Source organism: Fragaria vesca, linkage group LG5 (genome assembly GCF_000184155.1).
Source record: "Fragaria vesca subsp. vesca linkage group LG5, FraVesHawaii_1.0, whole genome shotgun sequence".
NCBI lineage: Eukaryota > Viridiplantae > Streptophyta > Magnoliopsida > Rosales > Rosaceae > Fragaria > Fragaria vesca.
In genome coordinates, this window is record NC_020495.1 from 21,003,717 (window position 1) to 21,017,516 (window position 13,800).

The 13,800-nt window shown below is 36.4% G+C and overlaps 3 protein-coding genes across 3 annotated transcripts; 2 read left to right on the forward strand and 1 right to left on the reverse strand.

Annotated features, from left to right (window-relative positions):
- Positions 1 to 838: 838 nt before the first annotated feature.
- LOC101301784 (phosphatidylinositol-glycan biosynthesis class X protein-like) lies at positions 839 to 4,096 on the reverse strand. Its single transcript, XM_004300171.1, has 5 exons — positions 4,025 to 4,096; positions 3,718 to 3,843; positions 1,911 to 2,295; positions 1,641 to 1,807; positions 839 to 1,296 (listed from the first exon to the last, which is right to left on the reverse strand). The coding sequence occupies exons 2-5, from the start codon at positions 3,829 to 3,831 to the stop codon at positions 1,003 to 1,005; spliced, it is 960 nt and encodes a 319-aa protein (XP_004300219.1). The 5' UTR covers positions 3,832 to 3,843; positions 4,025 to 4,096; the 3' UTR covers positions 839 to 1,002.
- A 184-nt stretch (positions 4,097 to 4,280) lies between these two features.
- On the forward strand, positions 4,281 to 8,407 carry LOC101302077. Its single transcript, XM_004300172.1, has 3 exons — positions 4,281 to 4,479; positions 6,467 to 6,577; positions 8,075 to 8,407. Exons 1-3 carry the CDS (start codon positions 4,314 to 4,316, stop codon positions 8,134 to 8,136), a joined length of 339 nt encoding a protein of 112 aa, XP_004300220.1. The 5' UTR covers positions 4,281 to 4,313; the 3' UTR covers positions 8,137 to 8,407.
- A 1,720-nt stretch (positions 8,408 to 10,127) lies between these two features.
- On the forward strand, positions 10,128 to 11,724 carry LOC101302362. Its single transcript, XM_004300173.1, has 2 exons — positions 10,128 to 10,547; positions 11,200 to 11,724. Exons 1-2 carry the CDS (start codon positions 10,364 to 10,366, stop codon positions 11,697 to 11,699), a joined length of 684 nt encoding a protein of 227 aa, XP_004300221.1. The 5' UTR covers positions 10,128 to 10,363; the 3' UTR covers positions 11,700 to 11,724.
- The last annotated feature ends 2,076 nt before the right edge of the window (positions 11,725 to 13,800 follow it).

Below are 13,800 nucleotides of genomic sequence, written 5' to 3' on the forward strand. Positions count from 1 at the left end.
TCAGATCAATTGCACCAACTTTTTTTGAAATCATGCAGTGTCCCCTTCATATATTCCTCTCCTTATTTTGGCAATTACTGTATTATAAATATAAAGAAAATACTCAATTGCAGCAAATTTTTGTTCAAATATGGAGAATGTGTTGAGAGTTTAGACTTTGCTCGAAGCAGTACTCTTACTATTCCCTTCAAGATTGATCGGTTACTCAATTGCAGCAATTTTTTGAAATCTTGCAATGTCCCCCTTCATCATTGATTGAATATACTCTGTCCAGTCTAGCTAAATGTCCTTTTACACCAAGGATATATTGAACTAAAAATTGTTCAGTTTATAGATATTTATGAGTAGATCATTTCTCCAAATATTCAGCTATATTGAAAATTGTTAAGGCATTCATAAGTGTGATTTATCAATTATAAACTTGAACGGTTCATATTTGACATATTTGGTTTGTCCATTAATTTGATCTAGTTTATTATTTTAACGAACACCAATTTGGCTGAAAATTTGTAGAAATGATCTAACCTAAAAACTGAACGGATGAGATGTCAAAATGTAATAGAAAATTAGATATTTTAAACCATAAACCGAAAAGTCTTCACCAAGTCCTCAACTTAAGGGTCGTCACTAGAAGGACTCCTTATCGACAAATTCATCTCTTTATATTCTGGTATAGTTTCTACCGATAGGGATTGATCTGTTTGGTTCATTTGAACAAATGTCCATATGCTCGGTCCCTCCAGTTTGTGAAAGAATGCCAGGACAAAGAGACTTCAGGTATGTAATGCAATGGAAGTTATACTGAGCTGGTATTGACGTGCACTGATGCAAAATGACTAGTGTAGTTAGAGGAAAGCGCAATGTATGATTGAAAATAGATTGAATACGGAGCTTGGTTTATATACTGATGAGAAACACATAAGCACTTAAGCAGCATACAAAGTACAGCAACAAACTTTACACAATGAACAAAAGAAGTATAGCAACAAAATTGTTAACGAACTAAGATTCTTTTGAATGTTTGCTGGAGTTGTCTGAATAAAATATGGATGTTACAGCAATCAAGATGGCTGAAATCAAGGCAGCAATAAAAGTACCGAGGGAAACCATTCGAGCATGCACCTTCATCCCAGAAGGTATGTTCCAGACAATTGTACCTGATGTAGAATCAGAACCATCAATATCTGGTATTCTATATAAACAGCTTACATTATGTGATAGTCCCTCAACATTGCAGAGCATGACAAAATCAGGTGTACCAAATTTGACTTCCCAGTAGCCACTTTCATCTAGAGGCTGCACCCAGAAAAGAACAGTAGAGTAAATCAACTTAGCAGGTTTTTCAAAAGGCAAAAATGCTGATATTGTACAATATATAGTCCAGAGCACAAAAGAAGATCCACTCAGTTAGATCTACACATTTTTATTATTCAAACTCCGCCTTCATACTGAAAAAATTCTTCTTACTACTCTAAATGCATGCTGTAGTTCATAGTAATCTTCTTTTAAAATATACTTGGCTAAAAGTTCCTACTCTGAGACCATGTATGTGTAATGCCAAATGAAGAACCTAGTTCAGTAGTATGAGTAACCAAAATAAGCCAAATACAGTTACAGTTTCATTGGTATTCTTCACTTACTGGATATCGTGCATGTAGGGGAATCTCTATATTGATGTTTGACTCTTTACTCTGACCCAACAAGAGATCATGACCAACATCCATGTGAACCTCGACAGCAGAACGATTGGACAGAAAAGAAGGCAATTCTAAATTTGTATCTCCAAAAACAGCTATATTGCTGTACACTGCATTAATGATAAAAAAAGGTCCAATTACCAAGAAATAAAATCAGTGTCATATGCTTATAGAACAACAGGTTATGGTACTATCTAAGATGAAAAGAATTACCACCACGCTGAAGGAGATGTTGAAGCTCAAATGGATCGGCAAATACCCCAGATGGTAGTCTCTCAATGACTATAACCTCACAGTGGTGAGAAGGAAGCTCAAATATGAATTCTTGTTCAATCTTAAGTCTAATGGATGAGGTAAGATGACGATGAGAACCATTCCCTATCAGATTGCGATGCAAAATGGAGAGTCTCAAAGCGAGGCTCGGATTATGTGGCATCACCTCACACAAACCAATAGGAAGTTCTTTTGCTATAAAATCTTGGAAACTTGAATCTAGTAGGTCTTCATACTTTTCATAGTACGACTGCAACACCAACTTCTTGGAACTACAACTAATGCTCAAGTCACTATCATTAGAGTTTGGATCACACCTTTTTACCTGAAAATGAAGGTTATCTGTAAGAGATCAAAGTCTAAATGTAATCATGAAGAGGGAAAAGGAAAGTCAGTAAACATCATAGTATTTACATTTTATCAACATGGATACAACTATGTAATGACTAAAAAACATGAAAAAAAAAAAGACAAGTATATTAGAAAGAGAGAGAAACAAATTGCTATTTAGGTAGCTACAAAAGGTATTTTCTACTAAAAGTGAAGATAATTATTCATCTCCAGAAAGTTCTAAAGTGATATCACATTATAACTCAATAAACTTGTTAGAAACAATTACAATCTATACTAATTAGGGGTAACTGCATTGTGAATGTTGATAAATTAATCAAAGCACCATTACTCATGACATCTTGGAGTTCCAGATTGTGAACTCTATTGTTGTTAATGTCACAATACATGCTCTCATCCTATAACTATTTGGAAAGTAAGTTTCTCTTCTCAGACAAATCTGGCATGTCCAAAATCATCAGAATGTGAAATATAACTGTTCATTAAATGTGTCATAAACTCATAATTCACTGTGTAACAACATCATATCATAGATCTGGCAAGAGCTCATTCCTTTTGTTTCAGATATATCACTGATGATGCAACTTAACAACAATATAGATTCATCCAAACTATGTTTTAGTAACACATGTAAGTATCTGGTATTACTATACACTAATAACCTGATAGAAATTGTTGGCTTTAGACAATGGAGAAGTAATTTGTCAAGCAAGTGTAAAGGTGTTTCTAGGACTTGGATCCAGCAGGATTCATAATCCTGATAGTTAAAACAAACATGATTCGTTTGCAAGATTTCAACTTTAAAACCAGAGTCCCCCAGTCTCTAGAAAATTTTTTGATGATGAAGCCTAAGAAACTCCAAGGTAAGAGAACCTAACCTCACCTTTTCAAATTAATGGCTCAAAATATAGTAAGTCAACTGCAGATTGCAGAGGAACATGCAATAATAATAAAGAAAATGGAGCAGAAGACAGTGAAGATTACGTGCCACTGGGCTGGTCTGCTTTGAAAAGTTCCTAAGAAAAACATACACATACTTATTACCAAGAAAAGACACAAGGATACCTATTTAAGTCCCAAATATGACTGATAACTGAGCATCCCAACCCGAAAAACCAATGATGTTCACCCCCTTAGTCCAAATCTTTGTTCAAGACGCTCATCACAACCACTGATCCACTATACCTCTATTAGAAACCAATGGGATACATCACAATCAAGAACCTTCCTATACAGGAGTGCCGAACCCAAATTTACAGGCCATATACATTCATTTTAGACAACATAATTTTCAGTGAAATATCAGTTGCAACCATAGAGCAAGTAAATGGAAACAATTGCAATGCAACAATGTCATATATATTGGAAAAAAACTCCACAAGAATAGAGCACTAACCTCATTTGAAACTGCAGAAGAACCAATGCAAAACCCAATGCCACAAAAGAATACCAACAAAACTCCCACTAACAAGAAATTGCACAACCCAACGGGTCTCCTCAGACTTTCCATAACAACAAGTTCCTGAAACAGAGCATTACTCTTAATAAACAAAAGAACCCATGAAACTACAACAATCCTCAATCCCAAAACTAGGGACATTTGCATCAGAACCAATCATACCATACATGTAATTTCTGGGTTTTAAGGGTGTACGCAAAATATAGAAACAAAAAATGAAATTGCAGAAGATGTAATCACTAACCTGAATCTCCAATAGCTATCTATGTAGATCTTCTTGCTCTGTTTCAGAGAGTGTTTCAGAGAGAGAAGCCATGAAATTCTTAACCTGGGTTGGTTCACAAATATATAAAGCTCCACCACTTACACGTGTCAGCTCTTTGAGGGTGGAACTGTAATTTTAAAAACTCATACTTTGGAAAAACCCAAAAAAGTTTAAAACTTTGAGAGCAAAAAGAGCCAAAATTGAAAACCCTAAATTGGAATTGGGGATTTTGTTTACTTTGTGGTGAATTTTCCGGCAGAAATTAGGAATGAGTAGTTCGTCGCCGGCGCATTCTTCGATATCGACGACGGCAATTGCCGGAGAAAGAAATGGAGGCAGCAATGGTAGTGGTGCTGCTGCTTTGTCCACAGACGATTTCTACTTCCCAACTGATCTCATTTCGATTCAGGATCGAAAAGACGAGGCAATGCTTGGTTTGTCAATAACCCTCTTCTTTTTTATGCTTCAGTCTCAATTTTTTGTTTGTTTTGCTCACTAGTTTGCCAATTTGGTTTAGTATTTGGTGTTGGAAATATTGGTATGATGTTTATATATAACAGTTAGCGAAGAATAGCCAACTGGGTGCTTTGTTTGGGGTCAATCACACTAGTTGAGACTATATTTGGTTCAAGTAATGCTTTGGACATGTGTTTTCCCATTTGTAATGTTAGACAGGACTGTTCAGTTTGTTGCAGTTTCAGAAAAGATTATAAGGGATGATGGTATATGTTAAATTCAGTTGTATACCTTCTACTCGATCATCAAGATAAGCTTTAATTATCATGCACGTTAAGACTTCACTTACAATAATAATAGGAAAGGTGACAGGGGATGACCTTGTCGGATGCGTAGAAAGGATTTTCCGGGTCTTCCATTCAGTGGAACTGAAAATGAGACAATCTTTGACCACAGCATGTGAGCATGATCAAACTCTCTTCAGCATAATGGCCCCAAGAAAGTGCCATTCAATTCTGCCGTATGCTCTATTCACATCCACCTTCTCACCCATATCATACTCATAAGTCATTACCAGACTTCTCAATTTTAGGAAATGATGCACCCCATGAGAAACAACTATGTTAAGTTGAATCTGTCTGCTTCGTAGTTGCTTGATTAAATGAAATAGTGGAGGTAGTAAAGGTTTGACCCTGTGTTCTAGTACTTTAGAGAAAACCTTGTCTGAAAATTTGCACAGACTGATTGGTGGAAATTGAGAAATGACCTTAGGACTAGCAGCTTTAGGAATGAGGAGAATGTGTGTTTTGTTACTACACAGCTTCGTTCACTTCATCCATAGTAATAGGTTTCAACAAATCACAGTTTCTGATGTCACCACTCACCACCCTTCCACACAACAATACCCCTCATCACAGTCTATAGGGCCATCAGTAGAGATTCAATTTGTAAAGTAGTCATTAAATTCGAATGCAACATGATTGAAATCATCAGGCCAGACTAGACTAAAAAGGAACAAGAGGAGAGAACTTTGATTTTTTTTTTTTTTCCCCAATACCCCTCGCTCTTTTTAATCATCTTCGCATCAGTTCTCTTTCTTCTTTGACTCTAGTACTGACGTGAAAGAACTCTAACTTCTTATGCCCAGCCTGTATCCACCTCACTCTGGCCTTTGATGCCACTGAATTTCCTCCCTGGTCCAGAGCTCATCAAGTTGATGAACAATGCATCCATCCTGTCAGAATGTTTCTTATAAAATCCTTGATTATAAAGAGAAACAAATTCACTCTAGAGATTCAAGTTGGTTCTTCGAGATTCCAAACTTTTTTTACTCCGTTCCATAAGCCCCTCTTTGCAGGAGTTCAGCTTCTTTCTCCATTAAGTTCATAACCTCCAGAAGTATACTTAGTTACTTACCCCTCTTTGAGACCACTTTAGAGTGTTATGGAGCCCTTCTTTGTTTCTCCTCAGCATAAATAATTTGGGGAAGTTAACATCCTTTGGAAAATAAGACATAGTCACAGGAAAATGATCCAATTCCACATTAGGATGATGCAGAATTATGTACCATGCTATAAACCAGACCACTCTATATTCATTAGCCCACTGTCTAGTCTCTCTTGTAACATTCCACCATCATTGGATTTCCATGTCCAAGTGAAATGACTGTATATTACTTACATGTCCTTAATATTTTGGTAATAGTGTGTCTAGGGGTCAGTCTACAGTTGTGGAGCTTAAGAAGCCTGACTGCTTTTAATTATTCTTTGTTTAGTGTCAGAAATGGAGAATTTAAAATTTGGTCTTTCCTGAAAAATAAACTCTAGTAGGCCAAGCAGCTATTAAGATCCTATTTAGATTTCGGAATTAATGAATCAGTAACGGGTTCCCTTTTCCTTATGCTTGCTTGGTTATCAATGCATAATACATTCATATGTGAAATGAGGTTTACTTTCTCAATTGCAGTTTTAAAGGCCAATCTCATGGCTGCACTTAATAAGGAGGTTAAATCGCTCGATGAAGATAGCTGGATGTTTGAAGGGCCACGGTCTCGTATCAACCTAATATCCAGACAAGGTTAGCCCACGAATTCCCTTGGTTGAGGTTTGCTATTACCTTATCCTGTGTGCCTTTTGGTTTTCTGTCATAGAGTAACTAAGCAAACAATACTAAAACAATAGGATGCCCTTAGTTTTATGGTATTTGGAGCATTTACTTCCTGTCATGAATGTTGTTGCTAAAGTATCTTTTCAGCACATTTGCTTCAAGTTCGTAAACTTCTTATGGTCAATATTGGGGACATCCCAGCACTGTTGTAGGTAATATCTCAAAACATAGTAAAAATTATGGAGGGGTTGACATTTCTGGTAGACATCTGGTCTAAAGCATTCGAAAATTCAAAGAAAAGTTTAAATGCAACATATATGGAGAAATTTCTTGCTCCCAGCCAAATTTGGGTTCTATATGTAGCAAATAATTTAGACCTCATAAGAAATTAAAACTGGTAGCAACATAAATGCTGTGAAGTGCAATAAGGTGCTTGGAGTTGCGTGTACGAACCTCCACCTGCCATTGTTGGAATTGCATCTGTGGCATTTTTGTTCATTACTCAACCACTGGACCTGGTCATCTTAAATGAATTACTTGATCAAATCAAAAGGGTATCCAAAATCTGAACCAATCTGGTCAGTTTGATCACATTATTTAAACACTCCTTGTCTGCCGAATTTAAGAATCTGCATAAGCTGCATTTAATTGTCAAGAAAATATGCTGAATCTTTGAAATAGGAACCTGGGGGACAGTAATGTGAATCGAGTAAGGTACTATACTTCTGCAGTTATCAGTGAGAACTGCTTGGCTAACGCTAGTATGATGGTTGAGAAACATGAGTCAGTATATGCAGTTATGCCTTGCATATTGTTTTTGACGGTACAAAACCTTTCCCGCTGAAGAATAGACAAGGAAAGAGAGTAAAGGATGTGATTGTTTTCATCAAACTTTACTAACAGTTCTTGACATTTAGATTCACTTATTATTAGTTGCAACTCTAGATATATGAATATTGCTAAGTCCGTTTCCTCTGTTGATGGGAGAGGAGAATGTGGGCAGAAGTTTGTTCTGTGTCCTTGTTGTTCTTTTTTTTTATATATATATATTTTTTTTTCTTGTCTGTGGTTGGCTGAAATGATAGGGTAACTATCTACAAGTTATCATTTTAGCTAGCTTAACCTCAGTGGGTTAACTTATAAAATATTCCTACTTTTCCACATGCAGGGTAAGTAATGTTTTGAATTAGCAGACATGTCTAGAAATCGTCATTGTAGCTACTAGCTACCTTAGTTTTCAAATTTTTGTACCTGCCTACATGCAGGGAAAGTAGTAAATTGAATTAGGGGACTACCTAGAAAATATTATTATAGCTAGTGAAATTATCGAATATTTTTTAGCTTTCCAGATGCGGATAAGTACTAAACTGTATTGTCTGTATTGCTACGAATATTTGTGTAGAAGAGCATTTTAGAAAATGACAATTATTTGTGTTATGACATTTGAAGTTCATATCTCTTCTTCAGGGGGTTTTCTCCAGAAGCGACTTGGAATTTCAAAGAATTGGAATTTGGCCGGACCAAGATGATTTTCAGCACCTCATAGAATTTTTTCTATCTCTTTGTTTACAACTTTACATGATGTGAGTATCTTGAACCCACGTTTTCCAATTTCTTCTTTCACTGTTTTCTTAGGAGTTGACATGTGAATCAAACAATATAAGCATCTGCAGTTTCGTCAACTTTGTCCATGAAACAATATATAAACTGTTGTATTGATCAGGATGAGTTTGAACAAACGTGCCCCAATGTTTTAGAGTGATGACTGATCATGTGATCATGATTTTTCCGGTTTGTTCTGATTTGCTCTTCTGATGGGGTTCCACCATCAGTGTTACCTATTGACAGGTTAGATAGTACAATGTTCATCTTCTGATTCTCTCTTTATTCATATTTTTAGATCAGTCACTCAAATCAGTCAATTCGTTCATATGCATATTGAAAAGGTTCTCCCAAAAGATAACATGAGCAAAACTCCTAATCATTTTGAAGAATAACTATTTCAACATTAAATCAAAAGATGTCGTATTAGTTCACCTTTTTGTTGTATTCGTTAGTTGAAAAGATTTTCTCGACCCAATTTTTTGCAACTGCATGTTCGTTTTCAGTTCAGTTATTTATGTTTTTAACTACACCCATAACCGTCTCATTGCGACTGAATTTTAACTACTACCATGGTAAATATTTCTGTTTTTAACGATCTCTGAAAGTTATATAAGTTAGCAAATATATTTCCTCACATCCATCTCTTTCGATCTCTTGCTTTTTCACAAACACCTGCATTGAATTCCACGCTTTCTCATTACAATGGAACGTAATCTCAAAGCTCCTGAAGGCTCAGACAACTCACCCCTACTACCAGTTTCAAATCACGCTAATTCAAACCCTTACGTTCAGCAGTCTAGGAAATCACATTATATTTCCAAAGTTAGAATTGTCGACATCATAGTTCTAATGGTAACATTTGGAACAATCTTGTCCTTGCCTTCTGTGTTCACCTCCATGTCCATGGCTCCCCAAACTCCAAGTTTCCAACTCGACTCTCTTTTTCTTTCTAATCTCAACATCTCAAACATAACCTTCAGGACTGATTGGGATGCGACTCTTACTATAGAGAACCCCAACTTGATCTCGACGGTTCGCCTCAATAGCATAAAGGGATCGATTTCGTACAAAGACAACTCTCTTGCAATGTACTCGATCAAACCATTGGAGTTGGGATGCATGGAGCACAGGCTGGTGCATGTGAAGATATCAACAATGACAACGAATAGATCGATTTTGGAAGAGATCAATAGACAACGAGATGAGAATGGAGCAGTGAGTTTCAACATGACAATGTTTGTTTCAGCTACATATACAAGTGGCTGGTGGGGAATCGAATATGTTGTATTGAACCCTCAGTGTTTGGATTTGAAGGTTGCATTCCTTCCTAGAGCTGGGTTCGGAAGTTGGGTAAATGGAGGGCCAATGAAATGCTCACTTCCTATATTGTGACTTATTATATCCAAGAAGATTGCCTTTTTCTATTCGTCCCAAAAATAAGAGCAAGCTAGCATTTCAACTCGAGATTACAAGAGATAGGTTGTAGAATAGTACATATGTAAGATTTCTGTCAACTAAGCACTCAACACTGATTCAGTGATTCAAGTTGTGTAAGAAATGTAGTGAGCAAAGGGGACTAAATTTCTAGCCACCACACAATCTTTTCTCTATGTTTATTTGGAGAAACAATTGAACATGGATGACATGAATTTGTTTTTCTTTTAAATAATTTAGTCGGGGTTTGGGGAAATGTAAATCATTTTTTGATTTTATTTACCCATCATTACAATTTTTATACTCATATCGTTTATACGATTTTATCATTTTTTTACCGTCTTTTTTATAAATAAATTAGCGTTGAATGGATACGACTTTAGGATTGATGTCTCGCGTTCTCAAATTATATCATTTTGATTAGGTATCTAGTCGTTCTCAAATTGTCTCGTGTTGAAAAAAAATGATAAGGTAGTTGAATGAATGTGAATGTCTCATTATTCTCCTTCTATTCTGACTATCACAGCAAGAGGTTGTTATTGACTTGACTAATACATTTGCGCCACGTAGAGTATCTCAGTAGCTGGCAGTAGCATTCCTCACATGATAACCCAGAAGAGAAGTAACATATGAACATATCCCTCTAATCTAACCCAACAGCAACAGCAACAGCAACAGCTAACACACACTCCAAGAAAGGTCGACGATCAAACCAGAATGGAGCTGCTCATTACCTTATCATGTTTTCTCATTCTTGTTTCAGTTTCTGGTAATTCCGTTCTTGCCTACAAGAACCTCACGGTGGGCGACTCCTTGGGTTGGTACGATAACCAAGTAAAGCCTGATGTTGATTACCAGAAATGGGCTGCAGCCAACAACTTCAGCTTGGGAGATTTTCTCAGTAAGCAAGCTCCTCCTTCTCTTTCTTAGAATTGCTAGTTTCTGTGAATTTTCATCTGATTAAGTCTTCGTGCTTCTAAGTAGATATGAATCAATACAAACCCTTAGCCTAGCTAGCTGCTCCTTTTCGATTCTTGTTTTGGAATAGAATCGCTTCCGATCCATTGAGTCCATTCCAATCATGAAGCTTTTGATATTTTCATCAAGTTTTTATGGGTCAGATATCTATCTAGCTTAAAGCAAAAGCAAAAGGTAGCTCTAGTTAATTAAACAATTAAGCTGAAAGAGGAAGAGTTAAGAAAAGGTCGACTATACGTGATCGAAGTTACAATCATGGAAGCTTTCATAAAATGGCATGGCCATGTGTGCTTCACATGTAGCAAACCCCCAAAACTAAAACTCCCACCGACGCCTCTAATTAAGTAGCTTTATCCCCAGGGGTATATGTCGACAGCTCATCTACCAAGGCCACCAATTATTCCTTTCTTCTATTCCTTCTAAACTTCAATCTTTTCTCCTGAATCGTTACGATTGCACCGTAAACTTACATTACATGTGTATAAAAATTTATGTACGTTTTGGACTGATTTTCTTTATGGTATATTTAGTTTAATTTTTTACTGGTATGGAATAAACTCTTACTGGCTATGCAGTTTTTAACACTGATACAAACCACTCGGTCGTTCAAACCTATAACGTGACAATTTACAAGTTGTGCGATTATGACAATGCCGAGGAGAAGGATGCAATCCAATGGTCGCAATCTGACCCGTCAAACACCGCCACACATGATGTGTCAGTGGCAGTTCCTTTGTTGAAAGAGGGCGTCACGTATTTCTTTTCCGGTGATTATGATGGCGATCAGTGCAAGAACGGGCAGCACTTCATGATAACCGTTACCCATGGGCAAGGCTTGCCTAAGAGTGGAGACGATTCCACGGCAGGACCAGCAAGCAGTCCACAATCAGGCAATGGTGACGATGAGTCGATCCCGGAGACAATTGTCCCTCATTCCAACTTCAATGATCCCAAAGAAGAGGATGATAGTGATAATGATAAAGAGACATCTGGATCCGTTTCATTTTCAATTCCTCATGTACAAGGCAATCTGATTTTCTTTTTGCTAGGTCTTGTGTACTTTTTGTGCTCATGATTTATGTCTTTCTTTCTGTTTTCGTCTGCCTTATATATTCTGCTGCTTTTAGTAACATATGAAATTATTTGAGTACATGAAATTATTTGAGTTGTAGATCCGAATTATATATATTTATTTTCTTTTTCTAGTCTTGTTGCCTAGCATCGACAGAACACGTACATCATCACCAACTGTTGTTCCAATCTCACAAGAAAAGCAAATCAAGTGGGTTTCACTGTACAAGTTAACCATGTAAATCATCAAGTACATGATGATAACCAAAGAAGAACTATTGTCTCTTCTAGGGCTCTCTTCTCCAACGTACCAAGCAACTTATTCCTCTTTTCTTGTTCGTTCTAATTTAACGGGCTTCTTAACTCATCTTCAACTATTATACGTTTACTAATTTGGAATGTGAGAGTCGTGAATGATTATTGGGTAAACATATTCATGTGTTTACTAACACTTAAAAGTAATCAAATGATTCCGGGTAAAAGTATTATTCTATTTACTGACACATGAAGAAATCAGAATTAGTGTAGATCATACTTCATTATCATAAACTTTAACTTGAATTGATAACTAAGGTGGGACAATGGGTTTAGAAATCACACCCACACCGATTTTTTCATTTTTCATTCATGTGGTCTCTGATTCATGACTTTTTCCATTCCAGTTATGTTCGCCTCATGACTTCTCTCCAATCTAAGTATGTAAAGGTGTTATTATTATTTTTTTCTTATATATAAATCTCTTTCTGAATTTTTTACATTCCTTTTTGCCGCTCCGTCAATGAAATGTTTTTTAATCAATAACCTTAAAAGAAAGGCGGTGCTATTAACACACCATTTTTCTTTATCCACACACCCCATCTATATTACATTATAATGAAGGATTGTTCTATTAACACTCCTTTTTCTCTATTCACACGTACCACATTTCATGAATAAAACATTTGAAAGGGTGTGTGTGAATAGAGAAAAAAAAAAAGTGTGTTAATAGCAACACCCTAAAAAAAATAGGACAACTTAAGAGAAATTTTGTTTCCACCTATCAATTGTGTTCTTCAAAGCTAAAGCTAGAAAAATATGTCAATTACGTGCCAGGATGGATGCCACATGTAGTAATTCTATCACTTCTTGTTATTTCAGTGTACGGCTTACCAAAGTAAGTATTGTAGGTTTCGTCATTCCCATTCTAGATAAGTATTATGCCTCTTAAACAGATGTTTTAACCCAAAGCTACTCCCAATAGAAATCACAATATATACATAATCTGAATTTTCACTTGAGGTTCTTGACGTATCTAAAAGTGTAACTTATGATAATTACATCATTAAGAAGCATTTGAATATCAATTTTCAACATTCAAATTATTTCTCTTAATGTGACGATGCTTCTTTCTTTTTGCTAAAATCTTTCATGTGTCATCAGTCATATTAGCCTTTTTTTTTTTAGTCTCGTGGAGTTGTTGAGAGTTCGTAGCTCCTTTTTACGTCCTCTTGGGTGATAGAAGTGTGGCACTTAGGTTATTACGAATTACGAGTTGGCCAAATAGTAGCCCCTGCTCTATAATTATGGATGACAATAATCCCCAACAAGACGGAGCTCCATTGGATATCCGGCATGCCCCTAATAGAGAAGATATCGAGAATTTGGGGCGAGTTTGGACGCCTAGTCACAGGTGGGGATTTAGGGACGGGGAATCCCCAATATATTTTTATTGAGGCTTGGGGCAGGAAAGTGGTATGTTGAGTATATATGACTCCGAAAATGGAGATGGTATTGTGATCTCTATCTCCAACTCGCTCCATTGTCATCCCAAACTGTATTGTCCATCTCCTATTCTTATCATTTTCTTCTTCTTTTTTGAAAGGTGTCATATCATTTTCTTCTATATATATATATAGCCTTTCTTGGCTGCGAACGTCCGCACTAATGGTTTTGGTGCGGATTTTCATTTTTGCACCACTTTTCGATCGAATATCCCCATCTTCATCGTCTAGAATCTAGATAATATTGTGTACATCATCTCTGCAAAATTTCAGCCAATTTGGTAATCGTTAAGTCCCTCAAAATTGCGTCTTTCTGTTATAAACATGAACTGTTCATGTTTGACA

Coding starts and splice junctions, on each gene's coding strand:
- LOC101301784 (XM_004300171.1), bottom strand. CDS start 3,831: ATGGAAAGTCTGAGGAGACCCGTTGGGTTGTGCAATTTCTTGTTAGTG. Junction 2,296..3,717: donor CTTCTGCAGTTTCAAATGAG/GTTAGTGCTCTA, acceptor CTTCATTTTCAG/GTAAAAAGGTGTGATCCAAA. Junction 1,297..1,640: donor CCCTACATGCACGATATCCA/GTAAGTGAAGAA, acceptor TTCTGGGTGCAG/CCTCTAGATGAAAGTGGCTA.
- LOC101302077 (XM_004300172.1), top strand. CDS start 4,314: ATGAGTAGTTCGTCGCCGGCGCATTCTTCGATATCGACGACGGCAATT. Junction 4,480..6,466: donor AAAAGACGAGGCAATGCTTG/GTTTGTCAATAA, acceptor TCTCAATTGCAG/TTTTAAAGGCCAATCTCATG. Junction 6,578..8,074: donor CAACCTAATATCCAGACAAG/GTTAGCCCACGA, acceptor TCTCTTCTTCAG/GGGGTTTTCTCCAGAAGCGA.
- LOC101302362 (XM_004300173.1), top strand. CDS start 10,364: ATGGAGCTGCTCATTACCTTATCATGTTTTCTCATTCTTGTTTCAGTT. Junction 10,548..11,199: donor CAGCTTGGGAGATTTTCTCA/GTAAGCAAGCTC, acceptor CTGGCTATGCAG/TTTTTAACACTGATACAAAC.